The following is a 24,643-nucleotide window of genomic DNA, read 5'->3' as shown; positions in this document are numbered from 1 at the left end:
ATTGTGTAATTAAATAAATAAACATTAATAGTGAAGGGGGGATCAGAATTCAGAATCAGAATTCAGAATTCAGATCAGATCAGAATCAGAGTGAAGGAATTAATTTATTAATCAATTGGCTAATTAATATACCTAAACCACCAGTGTAGTGTTTCATCCAAAGCTGTAACTTTATGAAAATTAATTAAATAATCAATTAATCAAAATTAAATAATTACTAGATTATTTGATTAATCGATAAATAATGAATTGATTAATCAATAAAACAAAAATATCCTTTGTAGCCAAATCACTTGGTCACTGTCATGTCCGAATATTAGCTTCCGAGCTAAAAAAATAAAGTGCATGAGATGTCTCCGAGATGAGAAAGAAACTAAATAAGTGATTAATTATGAAAATAAATAAATAATAATGGTAAAATAATTAAGTTATTAACCAATTGGTAAATAGAATACCTAAACCACCACCGTTTCATTCAAATTGTAACTTTAAAAAAATTAAGCAATTAATCCCAAAAATAATTAATCGATCAATTAAGTCAATTAATCAATAAATCAAAAACACCCTTTGCAGCCAAATCACTTGGTCATTGTAGTGTCCAAATATCAGCTTCCTAACTCAAAAGGTACCTGCAATATTGCCCAGATGAGAAAGGAAATAAATAAGTGATTAATATTTCGTTTAATAATTAAATAATTAATCAATTAATTGAATAATCGAAAAAAAAAAGTTTTTGCCAAAGCACTTTCTCACTATTGTGCCCAAATTTCAGCTTCTGAGCTCAATGGATGGCTGAGATATCGCCCGGACAAACAAACAGGAAAGAAAGAAAGAAAGAAACCTGAGTGAAAACTGAGTACTCCCTTTCAGCTCACGTCATCGCCGGGCCCCCTTCGGTGCCCGGTGATGACGTCATGCAGCGCTTGGAGATGGAATAGGAAAGGAGCAGTGTACAATAAACTTGCAGCTGCAATAAAATCCAGATGATCCTAAGACTTAGCAATCCAGACAGAGACATACGATAATCTGTTCAGAAGTATTTATTGTTAACTTTTGCTGCAGCAAAAGAAAATACAAGACAAATGTTGCAAATTATGGTAAATACAGGAAGTCAGAAAAGCAATGAGGATTTCAGCATTTCTTATGGTCTGACTGGAGGAACAACTAAACCCAGTAGTCTTGCTAATTTTAGTGATAACCTACAAACCAGTAGGAGAGCGGTCAAGTGGGAGGGGGGGCAGAGTTTGGAGGAGATTTCACCATTTTGTGCAAATAATATATAGATGGATCCAAATCATCAACATTCTATGTTGGCAAACGGATATGAGATTACAATCAAGGGCATTTGTCTATTGCTTGATTGTGCAAAAATAGTCACAAACCCTATTGAGATCAGTAAAAATATGAAATAGAAATTGTAACAAAATAAACAAAGGGGGGAGTGAGCAGGGTGACAATAAAGAATGGTTCCATAAGTAATCACCGCCGCTTGTAGGTAGTGAGGTTGGGTGCAGAAACCTTGACCTTTCCAGGCATGTTCCGTGACAGATCATTGTCCTGAACAAAAGATGAATCATCATGGTATACAATTACATCACACAACTCTTTGACCGATTCAGGTACACGATAACATTACTTGAATTCTCAGCACAATCAAATCAACCAAGTGACAATTTAAAAAACCCTTTTGTTACATCCACCACCAAAGGTGGATGGAGGTTATGTTTTCACCACTGTCTGTTTGTCTGTTTGTTTGTGAACAAAATATCTCAAAAAGTTGTGGATGGATTCGGACGAAATTTGGCAGAGATGTAGCGAATGTGACAACAAGGACGAAATTATTAGATTTTGGTGAAGATCCGGATTCGGATCCGGCTACTAGAATTTTTAGTGATTCTTCACCATTGAGTGATATGGCCAACCAGGCGGAGGTACGCTCTCTACTGAGTGCCGATCTACAGACTTGGCATTTAATATGGAATATTTTTTTTGTGGGGGTGAACTTACTTTTCAAGATGTCTTAGAACCAAACGTTCATTGGAATTATGTTGAAATTATTCTAGATTTTGTTAATGTGACCTTTAAAAGAAACAAAAACCACATTTGACATTTCAAAACAAACAAATTGATCCTTGAAAGTGATGTAAACTGATATCGAACTCAATTCATGGACAGTACTGTATTAAACTTCTATGCGTTTTCCAGAAGTATCTCTTTATTTTGCACACTAGCCAAAATTTTTTTTAACAAAAACAAAAGTTAAATTACGACTGGGATTACCGACAGTAAAATTACAGTTCAGTACTTCGTGTAACCCCCATGAGCATTCAGGAGAGCACGTGCACGTTGAGGCATGCTGTTCATGAGATTTTCCAAGGTTTGGACAGGAATCGCTTGCCATGCAGTGACAATAGCCTGCTGCAATTCACGCACAGAGGTCGGCTGCTGGTCCAAGTGGTCGATTTGACGCGTTAATTCTGCCCACACGTTCTCTATCGGATTCATATCCGGGGACATCGCAGGCCACTCCATCTGCTCTACACCATGGTCAGCAAGAAAGTGTTGGATCATGCGAGCACGATGAGGCCGTGCATTGTCATCTTGGAATACAAAGTTTCCTCGAAAGGCTGCATGAGCAAATGGAAGCAATGTTTCTTCCAGAATGGCCCTGTACTTGAACTGGTTCAGGTTTCCATTCAGAACAACCAGGTCAGTTTTTCCCCCTGCATGAAAAGCAGCCCAAACGGTCACCCCACCACCTCCAGCTTGGACTCTTGGCACTATACAATCTTTGTTGTAGGCTTCATGCACTTGTAGGCACACTCAGACGCAGCCATCTTGACGATAGACCAGAAATATAGACTCGTCACTGAAGATCACATGATTCCAGTGTCCTGGCTGCCATTGACGGTGCTCTCTGGCCCACTGCAATCGGCGCTGGCAGTGTTGTCTGGTCAGGCATGGCTTTCTCAGGGGACGCTTGGCACGATAGCCTGCTTGAACCAGTCGTTGGTTGATTAGCCTTCTGGATACAGGCACATTTGTCAGTTGCTGCCACTCAGCCCTGAGCCGATTAGCTGACTTGGTACGGCCATTGCGGACTAACCGGTGCAGCTGGCCATCATCCCTCCTTGTGGTTCTGCGGGGACGTCCTGGCCTCGGTATTGGAGTAGGGACACCCTTCTGAACATTTCGTTTCAGGATCTTTGACACCTGACTTTAAGTGATGCCATACTGCTGAGCAATAGCACGCTCTTTCATGCCGTAATTTCGTAAAGCCACCACTCCATGACAAACAGCATTGTCGAATTGACGGACCATCTCCAGAGGAAGCGGCAATAACTTTTGGAGACATGCAGCAGTTGTTTTCCACTAATACAGAACGCAACAACCCTTGTATACCCAACTGTGAAGCCAATCGTCAAATGCACCTGTCCGTACATTTTGCCACGCCACCTGTGATATAATCCTGTTGTTGACTTCTTGCTGCGACAGACAATCAGTGACATGGTTCTTTTAACAAATAAATCACCAAAGTGTAAAAGAAACTCACCAGATTGATATACTGAGTTAAGAAAGTAAACCCAAGTGAAGGAAAAAATTTTTTTCCATATTAAATGCCAAGTCTGTAGTTTGTAAAGCATCCTTCCTCTCTATCTAAACAAAAACTAAAAAATATCTCAACCACCGAAAGTTGACGGAGGTGATGTTTTCACCCGTTTGTCTTTGTGTTTGTCTGTGAGCAGTATATCTGAAAAAGTTATGGATGGATTCGGACGAAACGTGGTGGACAGTTTGGGTGTGTGACAATAACTAATTCGTTAGATTTTGATGAACATCCGGATCCAAATACTATAATTACCCTGCACTCGCGAAGCGAAAAGCAGGGTTAAGCATTCTGTTGCATACGTAGTGCATACATACCTGCATTTTTAAAATTCATTTTCTCAGCAACCGTTGGTCCGATTGGCACGAAATTTTACCAAAGTAGGGCCTCTGCTTGTATAATTTTTTTTATTCATAATCATGACGTCATAGGTTATGTGGTACAGGCGCCATCTTGGAAAAACCGAAAAACGTTGCAAACCAAATGTTGCAAATATCTCCAAAACCGCTGTATGGAAAAAATTGAAACGGTTCCTTGTAAAGCATTCCATATGGGGAATAGGTGTTGTTAACGATGATTTCATTGGTGCCATAATTATGACGTCACAATTCGACAGGGACAACGCTTAGTCTGATCAGTTTCAAATTTTTCAGCGTGATCTATGCAACAATTATATTAGAGAATATAAATTTATGATGTCATCGCTCACATGGTCTGGCAACCATATTGGATCAAAGAAAGAAAAAAAAAGAAACGTTCAAAAACAGAAGAGTTCGCTCACACCAAGGTGACTGCACAGGGTAAGTATTCTATGAATACCATCTAGTTTTTAAAAGTGATTCTTCACCATTGAGAGATAGGGCCAGGGCCAGAAAGATATATAGCACAATATCTAAAAAAAAGTTGTGGACGGATTCGGACGAAACTTGGTGGGCAGGTTGGGTGTGTGACAAGAACGAATTGGTTAGATTGTGGTGAAGATCTGAATCCAGGTCCAGATAGGAGAATTTTAAAAGTAACATTATTCACCATTGAGAGATAGGGCCAGAACGATATAAGCATGATATCTAAAAAAGTTGTGGACTGATTCGGACTAAACTTGGGGGATGAGTTGGTTAGGTGACAAGAACAAGCCGATTATATTTTGGTTCAGGTTAGATTTTGATCTGGATCCGGCCTATCAGTGGGACAGAAAACGTAAACTGTAAAGCTTGGCAGAGGTATTCACTCTACCGAGTGCAGTTCTATTTCTAGTTTCACTTTGTTGTATGAAATTGTCATGTGGCTGATAAATAAAATTGAACAGGACAGTAATAAAGCAGAATACTCAATGGCAAACGAAAGGCACAGAGATCACACACCTTGACAACTTTGAGCAGGTCCCTCTCTCTGGCTAATGCTTCACGCACGTGCAGGAAGTTGTGAAGAGCAGTTTTACATGCTGAAGGAATAGGTGAACCAGAGATTGTGGAGGAACAAAAGGTAAAAATGGACAGGTGGTCAAAACTGACAAACTTCACGTTTCAAGAAAATCTCACAAACAACGACAGCGACGCGGTACATCAAATTTATACATTCAGTGTCACATATCCCGATAAAGTTTTAACATTTGTTACTGTAAAAGGAGGTTTACAATTAGACTCGTTATTTGCCTTTATGTCATGCTGTTACCCTTGAAAGTAAAGTGGATATATATTCAGTGGGAATAATTTTCAGCATAAAGAAGAATGTTTTTGTTTGTTTTGTTGTCATGCAAGTTTGGCTTAATTGCACTAATGTGTCTCTTTATGAACACAATTATGTAAAACTAAACAAAACTTCAAAGCATTTATTAAAGGGCACTTTATATAATTATTCCAAATTTTCTTCCAAACATTTTGTGTATAAAATAGATCAAAAGTTTTTCAAGCTATGTTTTCCTTGTTATAGAAAGGCAATCTTTGAAATATTTCACACTCCGAGGTGACATCACTTTAGTGTGTAGTACTGCTACTGCTGCGAGCTACGACTACTTCTTTAAGAGTTCCAGTTATTCCCACCTTCTTGTCGGATAGGCTGGAGAAAGCCCTGGGCCAAAAAAAAAAACGTTCATGAACTGGCTGGTCAGGCCCAACATTCCACTGAAGGCAGTAGGAATTTGGAATTTGTTCAAGGTGTCAGTGGTAACTAGCCTACCCTTGACAAGAGACACCATGGGATCTTTAGCATCCATCAAAGCCCCCAGAGCTCGCAAACGGTTCCTTTGGCGTAATGTCCTTCCGATGGGCGGCGCACACATTGATGCCTCCTCCTGTATGCGAAACACCAAGGTGGCAGTATCATAGATCCATCCAGATTCATACCCAGGTGAGACGGCTCAAAGGCGAGTGTGCGTACCTCCGGGCTATCCTGCCAGCCCTGTCCTGGCCACTGAATAACGGGTTGCTAATCCAGAAATAAACCGAAAGCATCTGGGAAAAAAAATTAACAAAAAGAGAAGGCAAACTGTATTCTGAGATCATCATCAGGGTTTTCATTGCAAACTTTCCAGAGGTTTGTTCGACAAAGTTACATGACACTTTGGTTTCTTGCATTTACGACGATGACAGTAAAACGACACCCCATACCATAAAGTAAAACAATTATTTGCATGTTTACTCCTCCTCTGGGGGTAAAAGGAAGCGCACTGATTTATTCTGCAATGCAAAAAGAATCAATTACATTGAATGAAATCAGTGAGGTGCGTAAGCAAATAGTGAATTTCACAAGCGGTTTAAAATTGTCCGCCATAATGTTCATTACTACATTTTGTTTTATCCTCCTCCTGCCATTACTTTCTCCTGTCTGATGAACACAGCAGTGCAGAAGCGTTTTACAAGCGACTTACAAACGACTGATCCTTTCATTGCCTTTTTCGGCAGCGTAGTATATTACTTAATTAGGACCCGTTATGCTTTCAGCACATCGGTGATTGGGCCACAACGAGGTTCCTCTATGTTGTTCGGTCTTGAACAATCCTCCCTGCACACTTGAGTGCAATTCCCCTTTTTAACCGAAAATCATTTTAAGCAATTCTCCTCCATTAATTTCTTGGCCTCTTCCTTTTGCTCACTGCTGTCCAAAACATGGCTTCTTTAGTCAAATGTCCCTCCTGCTTTCTCATTAAATGCCCTACCCATTGCCATCTCTGTTTTTTGGCCTGTGCCACAATGTCTCTTTCTCCAGCTCTCTGCAATACCCCACGCACATGAAGTGAAAAGTAATTGGTTCATGTCCGTCCGTCTGTCTGTCTGTCTTATCAGTTTATGATTGATGTATTGCATGATTCTTGGAAATATTATAAAGGCTTCAAGTCTTCATACAATTCAATAAAGGTCTTAATAAATCAATTAGAATTTAAATTAGTCTTAAAAATCAATATAATCCTTTATTTAAATAAATTCTTTTAAATAAATCTTACTATAATTCACCAAATGTCTGTCCGTCTGTCTGTCTGTCTGTCTGTCTGTCTGTCTGTCTGTTCCCAGGTACCGCAAAAATGGCTGAACTGATCACAACAAAATTTTGGGTGGGTAATCCTGGGACCCCCTGGAGTAAAATAGGCTTTATTGTTTTTCCAATTTTTTTTCCAATTTTCCAGTTTTTCCAAACACGATGGAATAATATTTACCGATATGAACAGTGATGTGGCTTTTATTGAAATTCTACAAATACTGTTTAGATTTTGATGATTTGTGTGTGATATGATTTAACGGATATTTATATAAATCGTTTAAAATAAAAAAGCCTTCAATTTCTGATATTTTGCTTTTTCATTTGGGCCTCCCAATTGAAGCCCCGCCCATAGCGCGGGTACCGTTGCTAGTATAATTAATTAATTCTTAATTAAAGTCAATACATTTAATAAAGTCTTCATACAATTTAAATACAATTCAATTTAATAAAGGTTTAAACGTGTATTTATTAAAATTAATTCCAAGTTTTAACACCATTTTACTCAGCATCTATTACACCACCCTATGTAACACATTATTACATTAGTTCTCCGTGCCTCTCATATGTGTGCATTATAACATCCTTAAAAACAGTAAGTTTCATGTTTGGAATGATTTTCAATTTTGTTTGATCGTCATGCTGGCAGACAGAGTGAAAAAATTATCACACTCCTCTCAGTGCATGTGCAGCCGGGACAAATTCAATGCCAATGTAGGGTAAAACAAACCACTTGTCTATCTATTCATGCTCTGATTCGTGATCAAAATATAACATTCAATTGAAATGAGCTGTTCCTCGATCATAAACTAACGGATAGGATGGACGGACACAGACAGACAGGAACCAATTGCTTATGCAACCTTCACATACACGGATTATTCTTACGAGTCCTTACGGATCGCCAACTCGTAGTCAATCACAAGCATCCGTAAATAACTCGCTGGTATCCGTAGATAACTCGTCACAACTCGCAACAACTTTTGACATGTCAAAAATCATCTTCCATTATTTACGGATGCTTGCGATTGACTACGAGTTGGCGATCCGTAAGGACTCGTAAGAATAATCCGTCTATGTGAAGGCACCCTTAACCACGCTTTTCACTTCGCGTGTGCGGGGTAAATATATAGCATGAGAAGGTGCAGTATCGGAGTGATGGAGGCCACTGATATGGCTATGTATGATACCAGTAGATGCTGTGTTCTATGGTGATCAATAAAGCCTCTATCTCCTACACTGCTACTTAACGTCATCTTTTTACAGTGTATAAGGGTGGTGAATAAGATTGCTTCAATAGGGCTAAACTTCTGGATTTTTTTAAACGATCTTATAACCATCATTTTATTAAAATTGAAATACGGTATTAACTTAAACACTGCATTGGATGTCGTGTTCTATGAACTCTCCAGTTTCTTACTCTATTTGGCAAGTAAATCTCTAGAATCCTTCGCAAACATCTATGGTGGAAGACTGTCAGTTTGCGTTCCCCTTCCTTGCTCATTTTCCATGTTTCTGTGCCATATAACAATGCTGATTTGACATTGGAATTTAATCGTTTCATCTTCCTTTTTAGCGATAGTTGTCTGAAATTCCAAATATTGGATAAAGAGTTTCCAAGAACATTGCTTGAGCTTTTGCAATTCTGTTCAATAAATCACTTTCACTGTCCCCATCCTTATTGATAACAGATCATAGATGAATGAATTTGTCAACTTCGTCCACTTCCACTCTGTCAATCAGATTATTCCTTTTACCATCAGTATCGTCATCGTCATTGTCTTTTGCACGATAACCTTCAAACCCATTTTCTTTGCACTACTACAAGCTTGTGTTGTCTTTATTTTCACATCATCATACACTTCTGATATCAAGCACAGATCATCAGCATACAAGAAACAGTTGCCGATCCATGATTTTAGGTTGATTGGGGGGTGTGGGGGGTGAGGGGGGCGGTGTGGGGGGTGGGGAGGGAAGAAAGGGTACAAAAATTTACATTGTATTGAGAGTTATCATTTTTCATCAAGCAGAGCGAGGGCAGCATTTTTTTGTGGGTTTATTTTTGTCATAAATTCGAAAGATTTTTTTTTTTTTTTTGTATACAGAGTCGAGGCTCGTGAAAGAGCTAACATTTATCAAACAAACAAATCAAACAAACAAGCAAACAAAGTATACAAAAAGGGGAGCGGTCGACAAGATGGGGAGAGAAGAGGAGGAAGCACACAAACACAACATTTGAGAGCAGGGACATCGGGAGATGTGTGGGAGGGAGAGGGCCTGGGGGGAGGCAGGATAGGTATAAAACGCAAGGACACCAAGGACTTCCAGGAAAGAAGTCAAAAGTCACCTCAAAAAAGTGGATTTGGGGTGAAATTAGCGGGGGTAGAAAAGATCAAGGTTTTGGATTGGCGAAGATAAGAGATGGTGGTGAACAGCCGTTTTAAAGACCTGGAGGGAGGAGTGGGATTGAAGAGAGTGGGGGAGTTTGTTCCAGAGGCGGGAGAAAAGAGGAATGAAGGAGTGAAGGTGAGCAGAGAGTCTTGATTTTGGCAGTTTAACCATAAGAGGGTTGCAGGCAGATCTTGTGCGACCTGCAGGAATATTTGACCTTGAGTTGACCTTTGACCTTGAGTTGACCTTTGACCTTTTGCCTTAAATCGTTGGTTTCCCAAATCAGCGATACACGATGTGATTGCTGTTTAATTTTCAAGTTAATAGGATTATTCTAAATATAGACAAAGAATGCTCTAATACACTTGAAAAGAAGTTCTTTCATAAAAAAAAAACTTTTGCTCAAAACCCAACATTTATTTTCATTATCGTTTCATTATAAAAATCCAATTTAATGAAAAGCAGACATTGCATCTAATGAAACAAATGACATAATGATCAAAACAAATCAATGCCTCTGATGCATTGAACAAGGTTTGACATGGACGTGACCTTCGATCAGAATTATGGTTTTGTCATCAGAAGAACATTTGCCTTCATCATCTCGACGATGTGAATCACTTATTACGAAAATTTCTTCTCAAACACATTTGATGCCTATTGTATACCCTGGAGAATTTCCCACGGTCAAAAAGCATGTTCTTGAGTCTTGAAAACACAGACTGAGTGCTGAATTCAAACAGAATGATGGGACTCTGGATTATCTGATATTTGGGATACCATTCCACTTCTTGGTTCATGAATGGTTAGGAGAAAAGAAGCATCTCGGATGACAAATCAATGATTCCGGTAATTACCCTGCGCTCGTGAAGCGAAAAGCAGGGTTAGGCATTTTGTTGCGTATGTGCGTGTGTGCATTTTTAAAATTCATTTTCTCAGCAAGTGTTGGTCCGATTGACACAAAATTTTACCATAGGAGTGTCTCCGCCTCTATAATAATTTTTTATTCATAATTATGACGTTATGGGTCACGTTGTACGGACGCCATCTTGGAAAAAAGGTTACACCTCTATCTCTGAAACCGCTCCACATAAAAAGTTGAAACAAGGCTCATTGTAAAGTACTCCACATGGGGAATAAGGTATGTTAATGATGATGTCATCAGTACCTTAATTATGATGTCATAATTCGACAAGTACAACGCTTGATCCGATCAGTATGAATTTTTTTTTTCTCTGCAATTGTTGGTCCGATTAACACGAAATTTTCACCATAGGAGTGCCTCAGCCTGTATAATTTAATTGATAATTATGACATCATAGGTCACGTCATATGGGCACCATCTTGGAAAAAACAAAAAACACTGCATCTCTATATCTCCAAGCCATTAACAACACAATTTTTTCTATGCAGTGCTTTCGGAGATATAGAGGTGCAAATGTTTTCGGTTTTTGCAAGATGGCGGCCGAACCACGTGACCAATGACGTCATCATTTTTTTTTTCTCCACCAATTTATGCCTATATGACGCTCAAGAAATTTCATCTTGACATTTGCACATGAAGTTTTGTACTCGTCGAATGACGATGTCATAATGGAGGCACCTATGACATCATCATTAACATATTTTATTCCCCATGGGGAGTACTTTACAATGAGCCTTGTTTCAACTTTTTATGTGGAGCGGTTTCAGAGATATAGAGGTGTAACCTTTTTTCCAGGGTGGCGTCCGTACACGTGACCCATGACATCATAATCTATATATATACAACACTGTGTGTGTGTGTGTGTGTGCGTGCGTGCGTGTGTGTAATGTTACCGATAGACTCCTAAACGGAGAGGCTCACGAACTTGATATTTGGCACAAACATGGCCATTGAGCCTGGTACGAACATGGTCGACCTAAAAGTTTATTTCATAATATTTTTAAACCATATTTTTACCTCAGCGCATTTCAGCGAGGAATATTATGACCGGAATGGCAGAGCAGCGCGCTGATTCGCTCAGAGCGATCACGTGATGTTCCAACTTTGCCGCCATAATCTTACAGTTATGCGTTCGCAAGTAATTCAGTTTTTTCACATTTCAGCGAGGAACATTGCCATTCACACCACATAGGTTTTTTTTTCTTTCATCTTTAGATCCTTTTTTTTTTTTTTTTAAGCCCTGGTGTTGGGCTAGCGGCTAGGGTGCCAGCTTAGGATCCAAGGATCCTGGGTTCGAATCCCGGTCGATCGCTGAATTAACGCCAGGGGGGTTGACTCAGCCTGTCATCCTTCCGAGGTCGGCTATTTGAGTACCAGTTCACTGGTAATTCCCTGCTTGTCGTAAAAAGGCGACAAAAAGGGTTGGCGTCAGGAAGGGCATCCGGCCGTAAAACACTGCTTCAAAAAGGGGACCAAAAAACAACAACAACCACGGTCCCCGAAAAGGCCAACCCCCGCTTTGCGGGGAAAAATGGCCTCTAAACGGTGGTTTTAGATCCATATTTTTAGCCATAATGTAGCGTAACGTAGTGTAGCTAACGTAGCGTTAGCATAACGTAGCGATCCTTGCTCAGGATCTTTGTCAGGTTCACGAGCGAGTTAGCCAAAACGTAAAAGTGAAAATATATCGAATTTTTTATTAATATTTACCTCAGCGCATTTCAGCGAGGAACATTATACACGGAATCTCAGCTGGTCGCAGAGCAGCACGCTGATTCGCTCAGAGCGATCACGTGATGTTCCAACTTTGCCGCCATAATCTCACAGTTATGCATTCGCACGTAATTCTGTTTTTTCACATTTCAGCGAGGAACATTGCCATTCACACCACATAGGTTTTTTTTCACTTTCATCTGATATTTGTGATTTATTTCAAACAAACTGTATTTCCCATCAACACGGCCATGTATTCCTATTAACGTTATGTGAAGTACATAAATTGTGTGGATTACATCATTTGTGGATGTGATCAATTGCCAGTAACCATCTATATCCCTCCCCTCCCCTTCCCTCCTCCCCCTCCCTCCCGCTTCCCCTCCCTTTCCCCCCTCCCCCTCCCCCTACCCTTCCCCCTCCACCCTACCCTCTCCCCTTCCCCCCTCCCCTCCCCCTCCCTTTCCCCCATGCCCCTCCCTTTCCCCCCTACCCCTTCCCCATCCCCCTCCCCCTCCCCTCCCCCTCCCTTTCCCCCATGCTCCTCCCTTTCCCCCCTACCCCTTCCTTTCTGCCCTACCCCTTCCCCACCCCCTACCCCACCCCCCTCCCTTTCCCCCATGCCCCCTCCCTTTCCCCCCCTACCCCTTCCTTTCTGCCCCACCCCTTCCCCCTCCCCTCCCCCCTCCCTTTCCCCCATGCTCCTCCCTTTCCCCCTACCCCTTCCTTTCTGCCCTACCCCTTCCCCACCCCCTCCCACACCCCCTCCCCTCATCCCCCATCCCCCCTCCTCCCTCCCCCTCACTCCTCTCCCCCTCCCATCCCTCCCCCTCCCCCCATCCCCCTCCCCCTCACTCCTCTCCCCCTCCCATCCCTCCCCCTCCTCTTCTCCCCCTCCCCCTCTTCCCCCCTCTCCCCTCCCCCTCTTCTCCCCTCCCCCCCGTTCCCCTCCCCTCCCCTCCCCCCGCCCGGCAATGCCGGGTACTTCTGCTAGTTATGAATAAAAAGTTCTGCAGGTGGAGTTGCACCTACGGTGAAAATTTCCTGTCAGTTGGACAAACAGTTGCAGAGAAAAATCATATTTATTCTGTGCAGACAAACAAACAGACAGACAGACTCAAATGTAATACCCTCTCCTCAAGCGAGGGTAACAAGCTAAAGAATCAATATCAGTACTGGCTCACCATGTATGACTTACTTGTGTGACTTTACGGGAAGTATTTTGAGATGAAGTAGTAAGGATGGACACATATGATTATATGATTGAAAGGGATGGATAAAACGTAATTGGTGAATGCGTGCTCATTATTGATTGGATAATTTCCCATGCGTTAGTGAGGAAATTCATGTCAGTTAGCGGATTCACGTTTAATTCCTCAACCAATCGTCAAAAGTTCTAGATGGTGATTTCAGTAGTGTGTTTTAAATTAACAATTATACAATTTATTTCACAAAATATCACTCTGCAGTTTCTTTAGTCTTGCCCTGAAGGGGATGCAAGACTATTTATTGCAATGCCCCTGTCTGTCTGTCTGTCTGTGCGTGTGTGTATGTATGTGCGTGTCTTTGTCCGCATCAATATATTTTCACTTTAAAAATGTTTTTCTTTGCAACCACTAGTCCAATCGATGCAAAACTTTAAACATAGGATGGACTCCCCATGGAGAATATTTTATTGCTAACCCTGACATCATCGGTCACATGGTATGGCAGCCATATTGGATCAAAAGATAAGATTTGGACAATTTTCTCTGTAACCGCTCAACAGAAAAATTTAAATTTGGCACATGTCATCAACTCCCTATGGTGTATATCGGGTAAAAAAATGACATCAGTGAAGTGGTAGGGAAGATTGCAAGTTGAGTGTCAGGGAATACAGCATTATATAAAAAACCACCGTTTAGAGGCCATTTTTCCCCGCAAAGCGGGGGTTGGCCTTTTCGGGGACCGTGGTTGTTGTTGTTTTTTGGTCCCCTTTTTGAAGCAATGTTTTACGGCCGGATGCCCTTCCTGACGCCAACCCTTTTTGTCGCCTTTTTACGACAAGCAGGGAATTACCAGTGAACTGGTACTCAAATAGCCGACCTCGGAAGGATGACAAGCTGAGTCAACCCCCCTGGCGTTAATTCAGCGATCGACCGGGATTCGAACCCAGGATCCTTGGATCCTAAGCTGGCACCCTAGCCGCTAGCCCAACACCAGGGATACAGCATTATATACACAATATATTTTACATTTAAAATCCAGGTTGACCTCAACTCTTCCCCCATCTATAGAACCATCTCCCACACTGTTCTGTCTAACTCTCCCCTCCACTCCAAGGCTACAGGAATCGTTGAACCGCCATCACTTGTCATTCCCAATTCTGTCCCATGATCTTTATTATCCCCATCAAACTATCCTAACTAGCTCAACATCTTACTGGCTAGTTTCAGTGCTTACTCCCCTACACATCCTCCTCTTTTCCTGATCGTTAATTCCATTGATGTTTTCCCCCATTGTCAGTTCTACCGTGCTCTTCCATGAGCCTTGCTCCTGCAAAGAAAAATGAAACAAAATTGAAACAGCTTTAAATGGATTAACATATGCTTATTATTTTCAGGGTCAACCTGAAGCAATTGCTGTTCAGCAAACAGAAATAACCAGTGTTACCTTTCCCCTTCTTCTGGGTGCCTGGGGTAAGTTTCACCTTGTACCTGCAGGGTCGAACAAAGCAACTCACATGAGTTAGCTATTACAAATCATGATGCAAGTTAGTGATCATGTTACGGATAAAAAAATTCCAGTAATTGTTATGAAAAGGCAATTAAGAAAATTTGTAATCAAAAAAGGAGATTCATAAAGGAAAGCGAAGAAAAGGGGGAGGGGAAAATGCAAAAGAGAAGAGGTTGGAAGAATATAGGAGCAAAGGGAAAGGAGGGTAAGGTAGCATACAAGACCAGGTGAACCATTCCCCCTCCCCAGGTCGCCCACTCTTACCTGTATGCTTCTATTTTCTGCCAGATCTTGTTTGTGCATTTTTACAAGACCATGCCCAAAGAGCCTGACTGTCATTGTGATGCCCCTCCACTGTCTGTCACCTTACTCTTTCATGAGCCTCGACTTTGTATCAAACTAAAAAGGGTGGTGGGGAGGAATGAAAAATAATCCACCATTTTGCTGTGTCCCACAAGACAAAACGAAAAAGAATGGTTCCAAACATCAATATGTGGTCTTGAAATAATAGAGCATAATTGAGTTTGCAACTGGCACAGAAGATTTGTGGGTAATAGGGTGGTGGCCAGGTTGTAGGAACACATGACCATCATCCTCGTGTTTGTAGGTATGAATCCAATTGAAAGCAGCTGTATTAAGAAATGGGGTTAGAAGCTTCTGGAAACCGAGCTACCATGTCGCTATCGGACTGTCGGCAAAACCCAGCTGGGATCATTAATGACCATCAAGGCTGGGGCAATCAGCTACACATCTAACCTATACATCTTTGAGATTCTGGGCTATACATCTAACCTGGCCTCCAGAGGACACCAACCCACAAAATGTGGCTGAAAAATGTGAAAAGGTAGTGTGCTATCTAAAATCCCACTAACTAAATTTTTAAATGTAAATGATATCGAAAAAAAATGAGATGAGGGATATGATTGAACTTACTTGTAACTGCTCAGGGCAGTGTATGGTGCACAGACAGGAACTGAAAACATCAGTCGATCCTCGGCATGTGGCTGCCCTGTAAGAGATGCCAGCAGCTCCTCCACAACCTGCCAAACATACACCCACTTTGAGATACATTTGAAAATAGCAACACTAAGTTCACAAAGTTGTCACGGTAAATACAGTAATTGTAAAGGTACTTTATTTGTACTCAATGCATTATGTGTACTTACATCAACAACCTGTGCTTCTTGCTCTGGGTCTTCACCAACCTGTCGATGTAACATGACAATTAGTATTACCAACAAGCACGAAATACAGACTTGGCATTTAATATGGAATTTTTTTTTCTTTCTTGACTTGGGTTTACTTTCTGAACTCAGTATATCAATCTGGTGAGTTTCTTTTACCCTTCGGTGATTTCTTTGTTGAAAGAACCATGTCACTGAATGTCTTTCGCAGCAAGAAGTCAATAACAGGATTATATCACAGGTGGCGTGACAAAATGTAAGGACAGGTACATTTGACGATTTGCTTCACAATCGGGTATATAAGGGTTGTTGCGTTCTGTATTAGTGGAAAACAACTGCTGCACGTCTACAAAAGTTATTGCCGCTTCCTCTGGAGATGGTCCGTCAACTTGACAATGCTGTTTGTCATGGAGTGGTGGCTTTACGAAATTCTGGCATGAAACAGCGTGCTATTGCTCGGCAGTATGGCATCACTCAAGGTCAGGTGTCAAAGATCCTGAAACGAAATGCTCAGAGGGGTGTCCCTACTCCAATACCGAGGCCAGGACGTCCACGCAGAACCACAAGGAGAGATGATCGCCAGCTGCACCGGTTAGTCTGCAAAGGCCGTACCAAGTCAGCTAATCGGCTTAGGGCTGAGTGGCAGCAACTGACAAATGTGCCTGTATCCAGAAGGCTAGTCAACCAACGACTGGTTCAAGCAGGCTATCGTGCCAGGCGTCCCCTGAGAAAGCCACGCCTGACCAGACAACACAGCCAGCGCCGATTGCAGTGGGCCAGAGAGCACCGTCAATGGCAGCCAGGACACTGGAATCACGTGACCTTCAGTGACGAGTCTAGATTTCTGGTCTATCGTCAAGATGGCCGCGTCCGAGTGCACAGACAAGTGCATGAAGCCCACAACGAAGATTGTATAGTGCCAAGAGTCCAAGCTGGAGGTGGTGGGGTGACCGTTTGGGCTGCTTTTCATGCAGGGGGCAAAATTGACCTGGTTGTTCTGAATGGAAACCTGAACCAGTTCAAGTACAGGGTCATTCTGGAAGAAACATTGCTTCCATTTGTTCGTGCAGCCTTTCAAGGAAACTTTGTCTTCCAAGATGACAATGCACGGCCTCATCGTGCTCGCATGATCCAACACTTTCTTGCTGACCGTGGTGTAGAGCATATGGAGTGGCCTGCCATGTCGCCAGATATGAATCTGATAGAGAATTTGTGGGCAGAATTAACGCGTCAAATCGACAACTTGGACCAGCAGCCTGCCTCTGTGCGTGAATTGCAGCAGGCTATTGTCATTGCATGGCAAGCGATTCCTGTCCAAACCTTGGCAAATCTCGTGAACAGCATGCCTCGACGTGTACGTGCTCTCCTGAATGCCCGTGGGGGTTACACGAAGTACTGAACTGTAATTTTACTGTCCGTAATCCCAGCCATAATTTCGCTTTTGTTTTTGTTGAAATTTTTTTTGGCTAATGTGCAAAATAAAGAGATACTTCTGGAAAACGTACAGAAGTTTAACACAGTACTGTCCGTGAATTGAGTTCGATATCAGTTTACATCACTTTCAAGGATCAATTTATTTGCTTCGAAATGTCAAATGTGGTTTTTGTTTCTTTTAAAGGTCACATTAATAAAATCTAGAATAATTTCAACATAATTCCAATGAACTTTTGGTTCGAAGTCATCTTGAAAAGTAAGTTCACCCCCACAAAAAAAATATTCCATATTAAATGCCAAGTCTGTAGTTAGCAGACTATAATACACCCAACTACTGATTATAAACTCTTCCCACAACAAAATTAGTATACACAACAACAACAACATGCATTTTAAGGCCATGTTCCCTGCTAGAGCGGGGGTTAGCCTTGCGGTCCCCATGACAATCTTCTCCATTTTGCCCTATTTTCTGCATCTCTCCTTGTTAACCCCCTTGCCCGCATTTCTTCTTCCACCATCTTTAGCCAAGTCTTTCTCGGTCTTCCCCGTCCTCTACTTCCTTCTACATTAACTTCCATCACTCTTCTCAACCAGTCACTTTCATCCTTCCTCAATACATGACCAAACCATCTCAACCTGTTCCTCTTCACAGCATCAATCACAGGCAATATTCCCATCATCTTTCGCAATTCATCATTTGTCTTCCTCTCTCTCAACGATACTCCGCACATCCATCGAACCATTCGCATTTCCACCCTTTCCAGCCTTCGTTGCTGCTCTACGTTCATTACCCATGTCTCGCTCCCATAAATCATAACACTTCTCACACATGCAGCATACACCTTTCCCTTCAGCTTCAGCGACACTCTCCTCCTCATCAGCACGCCACTCAGTTCCCGAAACTTCTTCCATGCACATCTCACTCGAGCAACCGTTGCCGAGTCTGATCCACCTTCTCCATTCAGCATGTCTCCGAGGTAGCAAAATGTTTTCACACCTTCCAGCTTCACGCCGACTCCAAGATCCAACTCAACATTTCCTCCATCTGCAGCTCCCTCTGTGCACACCTTACATTTGAATGTAGCTGCCACACTGGTTAATGACCCTCTCAGACCACTACATTTTTGATGAACCCACTCAGCACACATTGTACATTGAATGGAGTTCACTCCGACACCCTTCCTGCACACAGCACACGGCCACTTCCCAGTTCTTTCCACCTCACCACATGCTTTACCACTTGCCATCACCTTTGTCTTTCCGATATTCACCTTCAGACCTTTTGTCTCCATACATTCCTTCCACTTGTTCATCTTTTCCTTCAGTCCATCCATACTTTCCGCAATCAACACATGATCATCTGCATACAACAACTCCCATGGTAAACCCTCCTTTACGGTCTGAGCCAGCACCTCCATCACAGCTACAAATAGTAGTGGACTTAGTACCGACCCCTGATGCACTCCCACCTTCACCTCAAACTCACCACTGTTCCCGTCCTTCGTCCTTACAGCTGTGCGTGCTCTTTTGTACATTGCCATCACTACTCTGATCAACCATTCCTCCACTCCTAACTTCCTCAATGCCCATGTCAATACTTTGCGTGGAACCCTATCGAATGCTTTCTCCAGATCAACAAACCCAAAAAACAACTTCTTCCTCTTATCCATGTACTTCTCCTGCAACTGCCTCACAATGAAAAGCGCATCTGTCGTTCCTCTTCCTGGCCTAAATCCAAACTGCATTTCGTTGATCTTCACTTTCTTCCTTATCTTCCTCTCCAACACCCTTTCCAATACCTTCATTCCATGCTCCAATAACTTTATCGCTCGGTACGAGCCACACTCCAGAGGGTCACCTTTCCCCTTGTATAGAGGGACGAGGGTACTCAGTTCCCAAGCCACTGGAATGCGGCCTTCTTTCACCACCATATTACAGATCTCTGTCATTCTCTTCACACCCCAACTTCCTGCTGCCTTCAACATATCTCCCACAACTCCCGTCGGCCCTCCCGCTTTTCCACTCTTCATTGCTTTTATCGCTTCCTCAACTTCCTTCTCAGTTATCTTCTCTGCCGGTCCTAAAACTGGGTTACTCTCTATGTTGCCATCCCATTCATTCTCTGTATTCAACAGCATTTCCATATATCTTTTCCATCTTCCTTTAATTCCATCTGGGTCGACAACGATTTGTCCCACTTCATCCTTCAAGCAACTCACCCCCATCACATCACACCTCTCTTTCGCTATCTGCTTTGCAATCCTGAATACTGCTTTCTGACCCTCTTCCGAATCCAAGCGTTCTCCGAACATTTTCCTACATGCCTCCTGCGCCTTTGCTACCTCTTTCTTTGCAGCCTTCCTGGCTGCCTTATAACTTTCATGCTCTGCTGTTTCTGCTCCCGTACCCTTCGCCTTCTGCCACTCTTTGAACTTCTTCCTCTTCTCGTCAATCCTCTTTCCAACCTCAACATCCCACCACCATGTTTCCGAGTGCCTCGGTGGTCCTTTTGTCCATCCACATACCTCACCAACGGCTCCCAACAGACTAGCTTTCATTGACATCCAACCACTTTCAAGCTCAACCACATCATCCTCTACCCTACTCAGCCTCTCTTTTAATGCCTCCCTTACTGTCACCTCTTTCAACCTCCACACCTTCATTCTCGGTTGGTACTTCACCCGCCGAGCTCTCCTCGCACCTTTCACCCTTATGTCGCAGACAACCAAGTGGTGCTGTGAAACAGCCTCCTCCCCCGGGATCACCTTTGTGTCCCGGAGGTGCCCCCTATCTCGCCGACGCACCATCAGGTAGTCAACGGTTGTCGTCGACCCACCTGACGTGTATGTAACAAGCTTATTGTCCTCTTTCTGGAACTGAGTATTACAAATCAACAAATCAGCTCCATCAGCAAACTCCAAAATCCTTTCACCTTCTCCATTTCTCACACCATATCCGTAACCCCCATGAACTCCCTCAAAACCATCCATACTCCTTCCCACATGTCCATTCAGGTCTCCTCCCACCACCACAACTTCCTCATCTTTCACGTTTTCCATCAGCTTCTCTATCGCACACCAGAACTTGTCCTTCTCTTCATCGCTTCGACCAACCTGCGGAGCATATCCCGAGATGACGTTCACCAAGAGCTTTTCAATCATCATTTTCACCATCATCAACCTATCACTCACTCTAGTCACACTCACCACACTGTCTACAAACTCCTCAGAAAACAGGACACCAACACCATTCACGCCCTCCGGGCACCCTTGCCACACAAACTTGTATTTTTGTCCCTGCCTACCCTTCACCATTCTCACACCACTTCCCTTCCATCTCGTCTCTTGCACACAACATATGTCCACTCTTCTTCTGATCAATACTTCCACCACTTCTCCTGATCTCCCTGTCATTGTCCCCACATTCCATGTCCCAAACCTCAGAAACCGATCTCCACTTCGGGCTGCACCCTGCCCATATGTACTTGTGATTGTCATGGTTCTCTTTTTGAGGCAATGTTTTTATGGCCGGATGCCCTTCCTGACGCCAACCCTCTTAGTCGTCTCTTACGACACGCAGGGATACGGTGTACCTATTCTGACCAGGGTACACACTGGGAAACGTTTAAAACATGTAAATTCTGGGGGGGGGGGGGGGGGCGTCAGCATCACGGCTGCGGTTTAAACATATTCCAACAATATCCAAACAGAACGATGAAAAAAAAAACAATCCGGGAAAAGTCTCCAAGTGAGAACGTGGATTTGACAAAGAAGGAGCAGAGGCGGAAGAAAACGAGATACAGGGGGCGGGGCACAAGCCGAGACGAGGAAGAGAGCGAACAAGCACGTGTCCGGGAGGAGAGAAAGAATCAATATATAATTATTTGTCTAGGGAGGTGAGGTGAGGGGGAGAAAACAAAATAAAAGAAACAAGCAATACAGCGAAGGAAATAAACCAAACCGACAAAACACCGACGGGGGGAGGGAAGCCCCAAGTCACCAGGCCACGCACGAGGTACGACTCAGAAAACGATTAACTACACACAAGTTTGCACGAACCACAAACCAACACCAACTAGAAACACACAATAACACGTACACAGCAAAATAACCAGTGGAAATTTGACAAAGACAAGAATGGGAAAACACTCAAACGTCGATGCCGTGGAGAGCTCGAAGCACGCCTCACTCGCCCGAGGAACCGGAAGTCTCGGAAGTCTTAGTATCAAGGGGGTCAACAAAAGTCAACAAAAGTCAACAAAATTCGTATCAAGGGGTCAATCCAGTATGCCAGGTTAGGTGTTCCATATCACCCCGATTGGCAATCCTAAACTGACCTTATCTTCCTGTTCCACTTCAGTTAAAGTTGACACCTCTTCTAGTGGTGCAACAGGTGTGCCACTTTTCACAAGCGGATGACCCACTTCCGGTCCTCCTTTCTGTGGTCGTCCTCCACCTCTTCCTTTGCCCTTTTGAGCCCCCTTGGTAGCCTGGTACTTTAGGTTGCCTTTCTTCCCTTTCTTACTTTTCTCTTCATGAGGTTGTGGCACTGACTTGACAGAGAAGGAAGACAAATGAAAAGGGGCAAAAGGGGAAAGAGAGAAATAAGAGAGAGAGAAAAAAAATCAATGAAAACAAGAATGAGAGAAAAAGAGTAATTGTTTATATGTTTATGGGCCAGTATTATAAATGCCAGGTCCATAAAAACAACCAACAACCATTCCAAAAACTTTACAATGAATGTCAAAGACACGGAAGTGTAATAGGGGATAGATCTTCATACCCCAAGCAACTTCATTCTTAGCTCCCTCTCTTCCTCATCCTGATCTTTATACTTCTGCATCTTCTTCTGTTTGCTCTGCAGCACCACGCAGGAACAGCAAACAGAATATGAATCCGTTTTGCTTTTTGGAAGATTAGTTGATGGCTGTTTATTGTAAACAAACATCAATGTGCCATGTTTCCGATAACGAGGTTTCATTTTCATCAATACGCTGCATGATGAAGGGCACCAGAAAAGAAAAAAAGAAAAAAGAAAAAAGCAATTTTAGCAACAAAAAGTTTGTGCTTAAAACTGAAACTATTTTAAAAAGCAAATACCCAATTATGATAAAGACACGTCGTTACTACCCAACAACAAATTATTTTTCAACATTCGAGAGAACACAATTTGTGGTCGTGTTTTAATCTAAAAATCCGAGGCAAGGGGCGTGACAGGATGTGCATGTACCACACGACACATATTCTTCTAAAGCAAAAATGCCGTTATATTTGCTTTCAGACACTTGTGAAAATTGCTATATGGTATTTACATGGTAATGAATAACATGTTTAAAAGAAAACCCATCAAACAATATCAGTCAGTGACAAATCAAACAAGAGCTTCCAGGGAAGCAGAACTCAACTGAACTGAATGGACAACTTTAAAGTAGGTCAGTTGTCTGTACTAGATTTGACTTAAGATAGCAACCTACCTTGTGTGGTAAGAGTCTCACACACCAAGTTTGATCAAAATCCATAAATATTTGTGGACGTTAAAGTCTTAACGTCGTTTCGGAGCTGAAAACAATATGGCGGCCTATGGCGGCCATTTTGTGACGGATCAGGTTAGAATGCAATAGCAACCTACCTTGTGTGGTAAGGGTTAAACATTCTAAGTTTGATCAAAATCTGTTAATATTTGTGGACGCTAGAGTGTTCACATCGTTTTCATGACCAAAAACAAAATGGTCGCCTAAGTCCGCCATTTTTCAACGGAGCGGGCTGAAATGTAATACCAACCTGGTCCTTGGGGTAAGGATGCTGCATGTCAAGTTTGATCAGAATCGGTTGATATTTGTGGACGCTGGAGTGTTAACGTCGAAAAGTTAACGGACGATAGACGACAGACGACGACGACAGACGACGGATGCCGGAGGGTCCAGTATGTGATGAACTCAACTGGACGGCAGTCCAGTTGAGTTAAAAAGTTTAAATATCAATATCATTACTATGACCATATTTTTCTGCAGAATAACTCCCGGGCTATACGTTAAATTAGTTTCCTAAGATTCCAACTGCGGGGTATACTCATGTGCGGGTTATACGGTATTTCATCATACGTGACATTACCACAACTGGCCCAAGTTAAATGAGCAAGGAGATCTAAAAAGAAGCTATTTTTGTTTTTTTGCAAGTTTAATTGTAATATTGTACACCGCACCTTTCCTATGCCATCTCCAGGTGCTGCATAACGTCATTGCCGGGCACCGAAGGGGGCTCGGCAATGACGCACGCTGAAAGGGAGTACTCAGTTTTCACTCTGGTTGTTTGTTGAGCTAGGAAGCTAATATTTGGACACGACAGTGACCAATTGATGTGGCTATAAAGGATATTTTTGATTTCTTGATTAATCATTTAATCGATTAATTATTTATTGCTTAAACAATTGATATTTTATGATAATCTTTCATCGATTTTAAATATGCAATTAATCAATCAATTATTGTGCATCTCTCCCTCCCAATGCAGTCTCTATGAGCCGCACTGCGGTATTGCCGGGCGCCTGGGGCGCCCCGGCAATGCCGAGCTGTAGGATATTTAATTATTTGGCATGGAGGCGGTGTACTTTGAATGTATCTGCACTTGTTTTCTTTCTTGTTTGTCTGGGCGATATCTCAGCCATCCTTTGAGCTAGGAAGCTGAAATTTTGGCACAATAGTGAGCAAGTACTTTGTCAAAAACAGTATTTTTTGTTTTTTGATTAATCAATTAATTGATTAGTTATTTAATTATTAGCGATTAATTAAGTACTTATACATTTCCTTTCTCTTCTGGCCATTATCTCAGGCACCTTTTGAGTTGGGAAGCTGATATTTGGACATGCCAATCACCAAGTGTTTTGGCTGTAAAGGCTATTTTTGATTTATTGATTAATCAATTAATCGATTAATTATTTAATTATTCGATTAATGACTAAAACAATTTTGTTTTTTAAGTTACAGATTCGGATGAAATGGTGGTGGTTTATGTGTTCTATTCGGCAATTGATTGATTATTTAATTTTTTACGATTATTATTTATTTATTTTCATTATTAATCATTTATTTATTTTCTTTCTCATCTGGCCAATAGCTCAGGCACCTTTTGAGCAAGGAAACTGATATTTGGACATGACAATGACCAAATGATTTGTCTGTAAAGAGTATTTTTGATTTATTGATTA

The 24,643-nt window shown here is 42.1% G+C and overlaps 1 protein-coding gene across 2 annotated transcripts in view; it reads right to left on the bottom strand.

Moving 5' to 3' along the window:
• Positions 1-1,024: 1,024 nt before the first annotated feature.
• Positions 1,025-24,643, bottom strand: part of NEMF (nuclear export mediator factor) — a 199,524-nt gene continuing 175,905 nt past the window's right edge. For both annotated transcript variants that reach the window (XM_078786744.1, XM_078786745.1), the window contains 7 exons: positions 22,223-22,297; positions 21,777-21,992; positions 15,989-16,027; positions 15,756-15,862; positions 14,760-14,803; positions 4,969-5,048; positions 1,025-1,557 (listed from right to left, as the gene is read on the bottom strand). In XM_078786744.1, coding sequence (XP_078642870.1) covers positions 1,480-1,557; positions 4,969-5,048; positions 14,760-14,803; positions 15,756-15,862; positions 15,989-16,027; positions 21,777-21,992; positions 22,223-22,297 — 639 coding nt within the window. In that variant the 3' untranslated portion in view covers positions 1,025-1,479. The remainder of the gene's footprint in view (positions 1,558-4,968; positions 5,049-14,759; positions 14,804-15,755; positions 15,863-15,988; positions 16,028-21,776; positions 21,993-22,222; positions 22,298-24,643) is intronic.

Source organism: Myxine glutinosa, chromosome 11, assembly GCF_964187855.1.
Source record: "Myxine glutinosa chromosome 11, kmMyxGlut1.1, whole genome shotgun sequence".
Lineage (NCBI taxonomy): Eukaryota > Metazoa > Chordata > Myxini > Myxiniformes > Myxinidae > Myxine > Myxine glutinosa.
The sequence above is the reverse complement of the archived record's forward strand: the minus strand, read 5'-3'. Positions and strand labels throughout refer to the sequence as shown.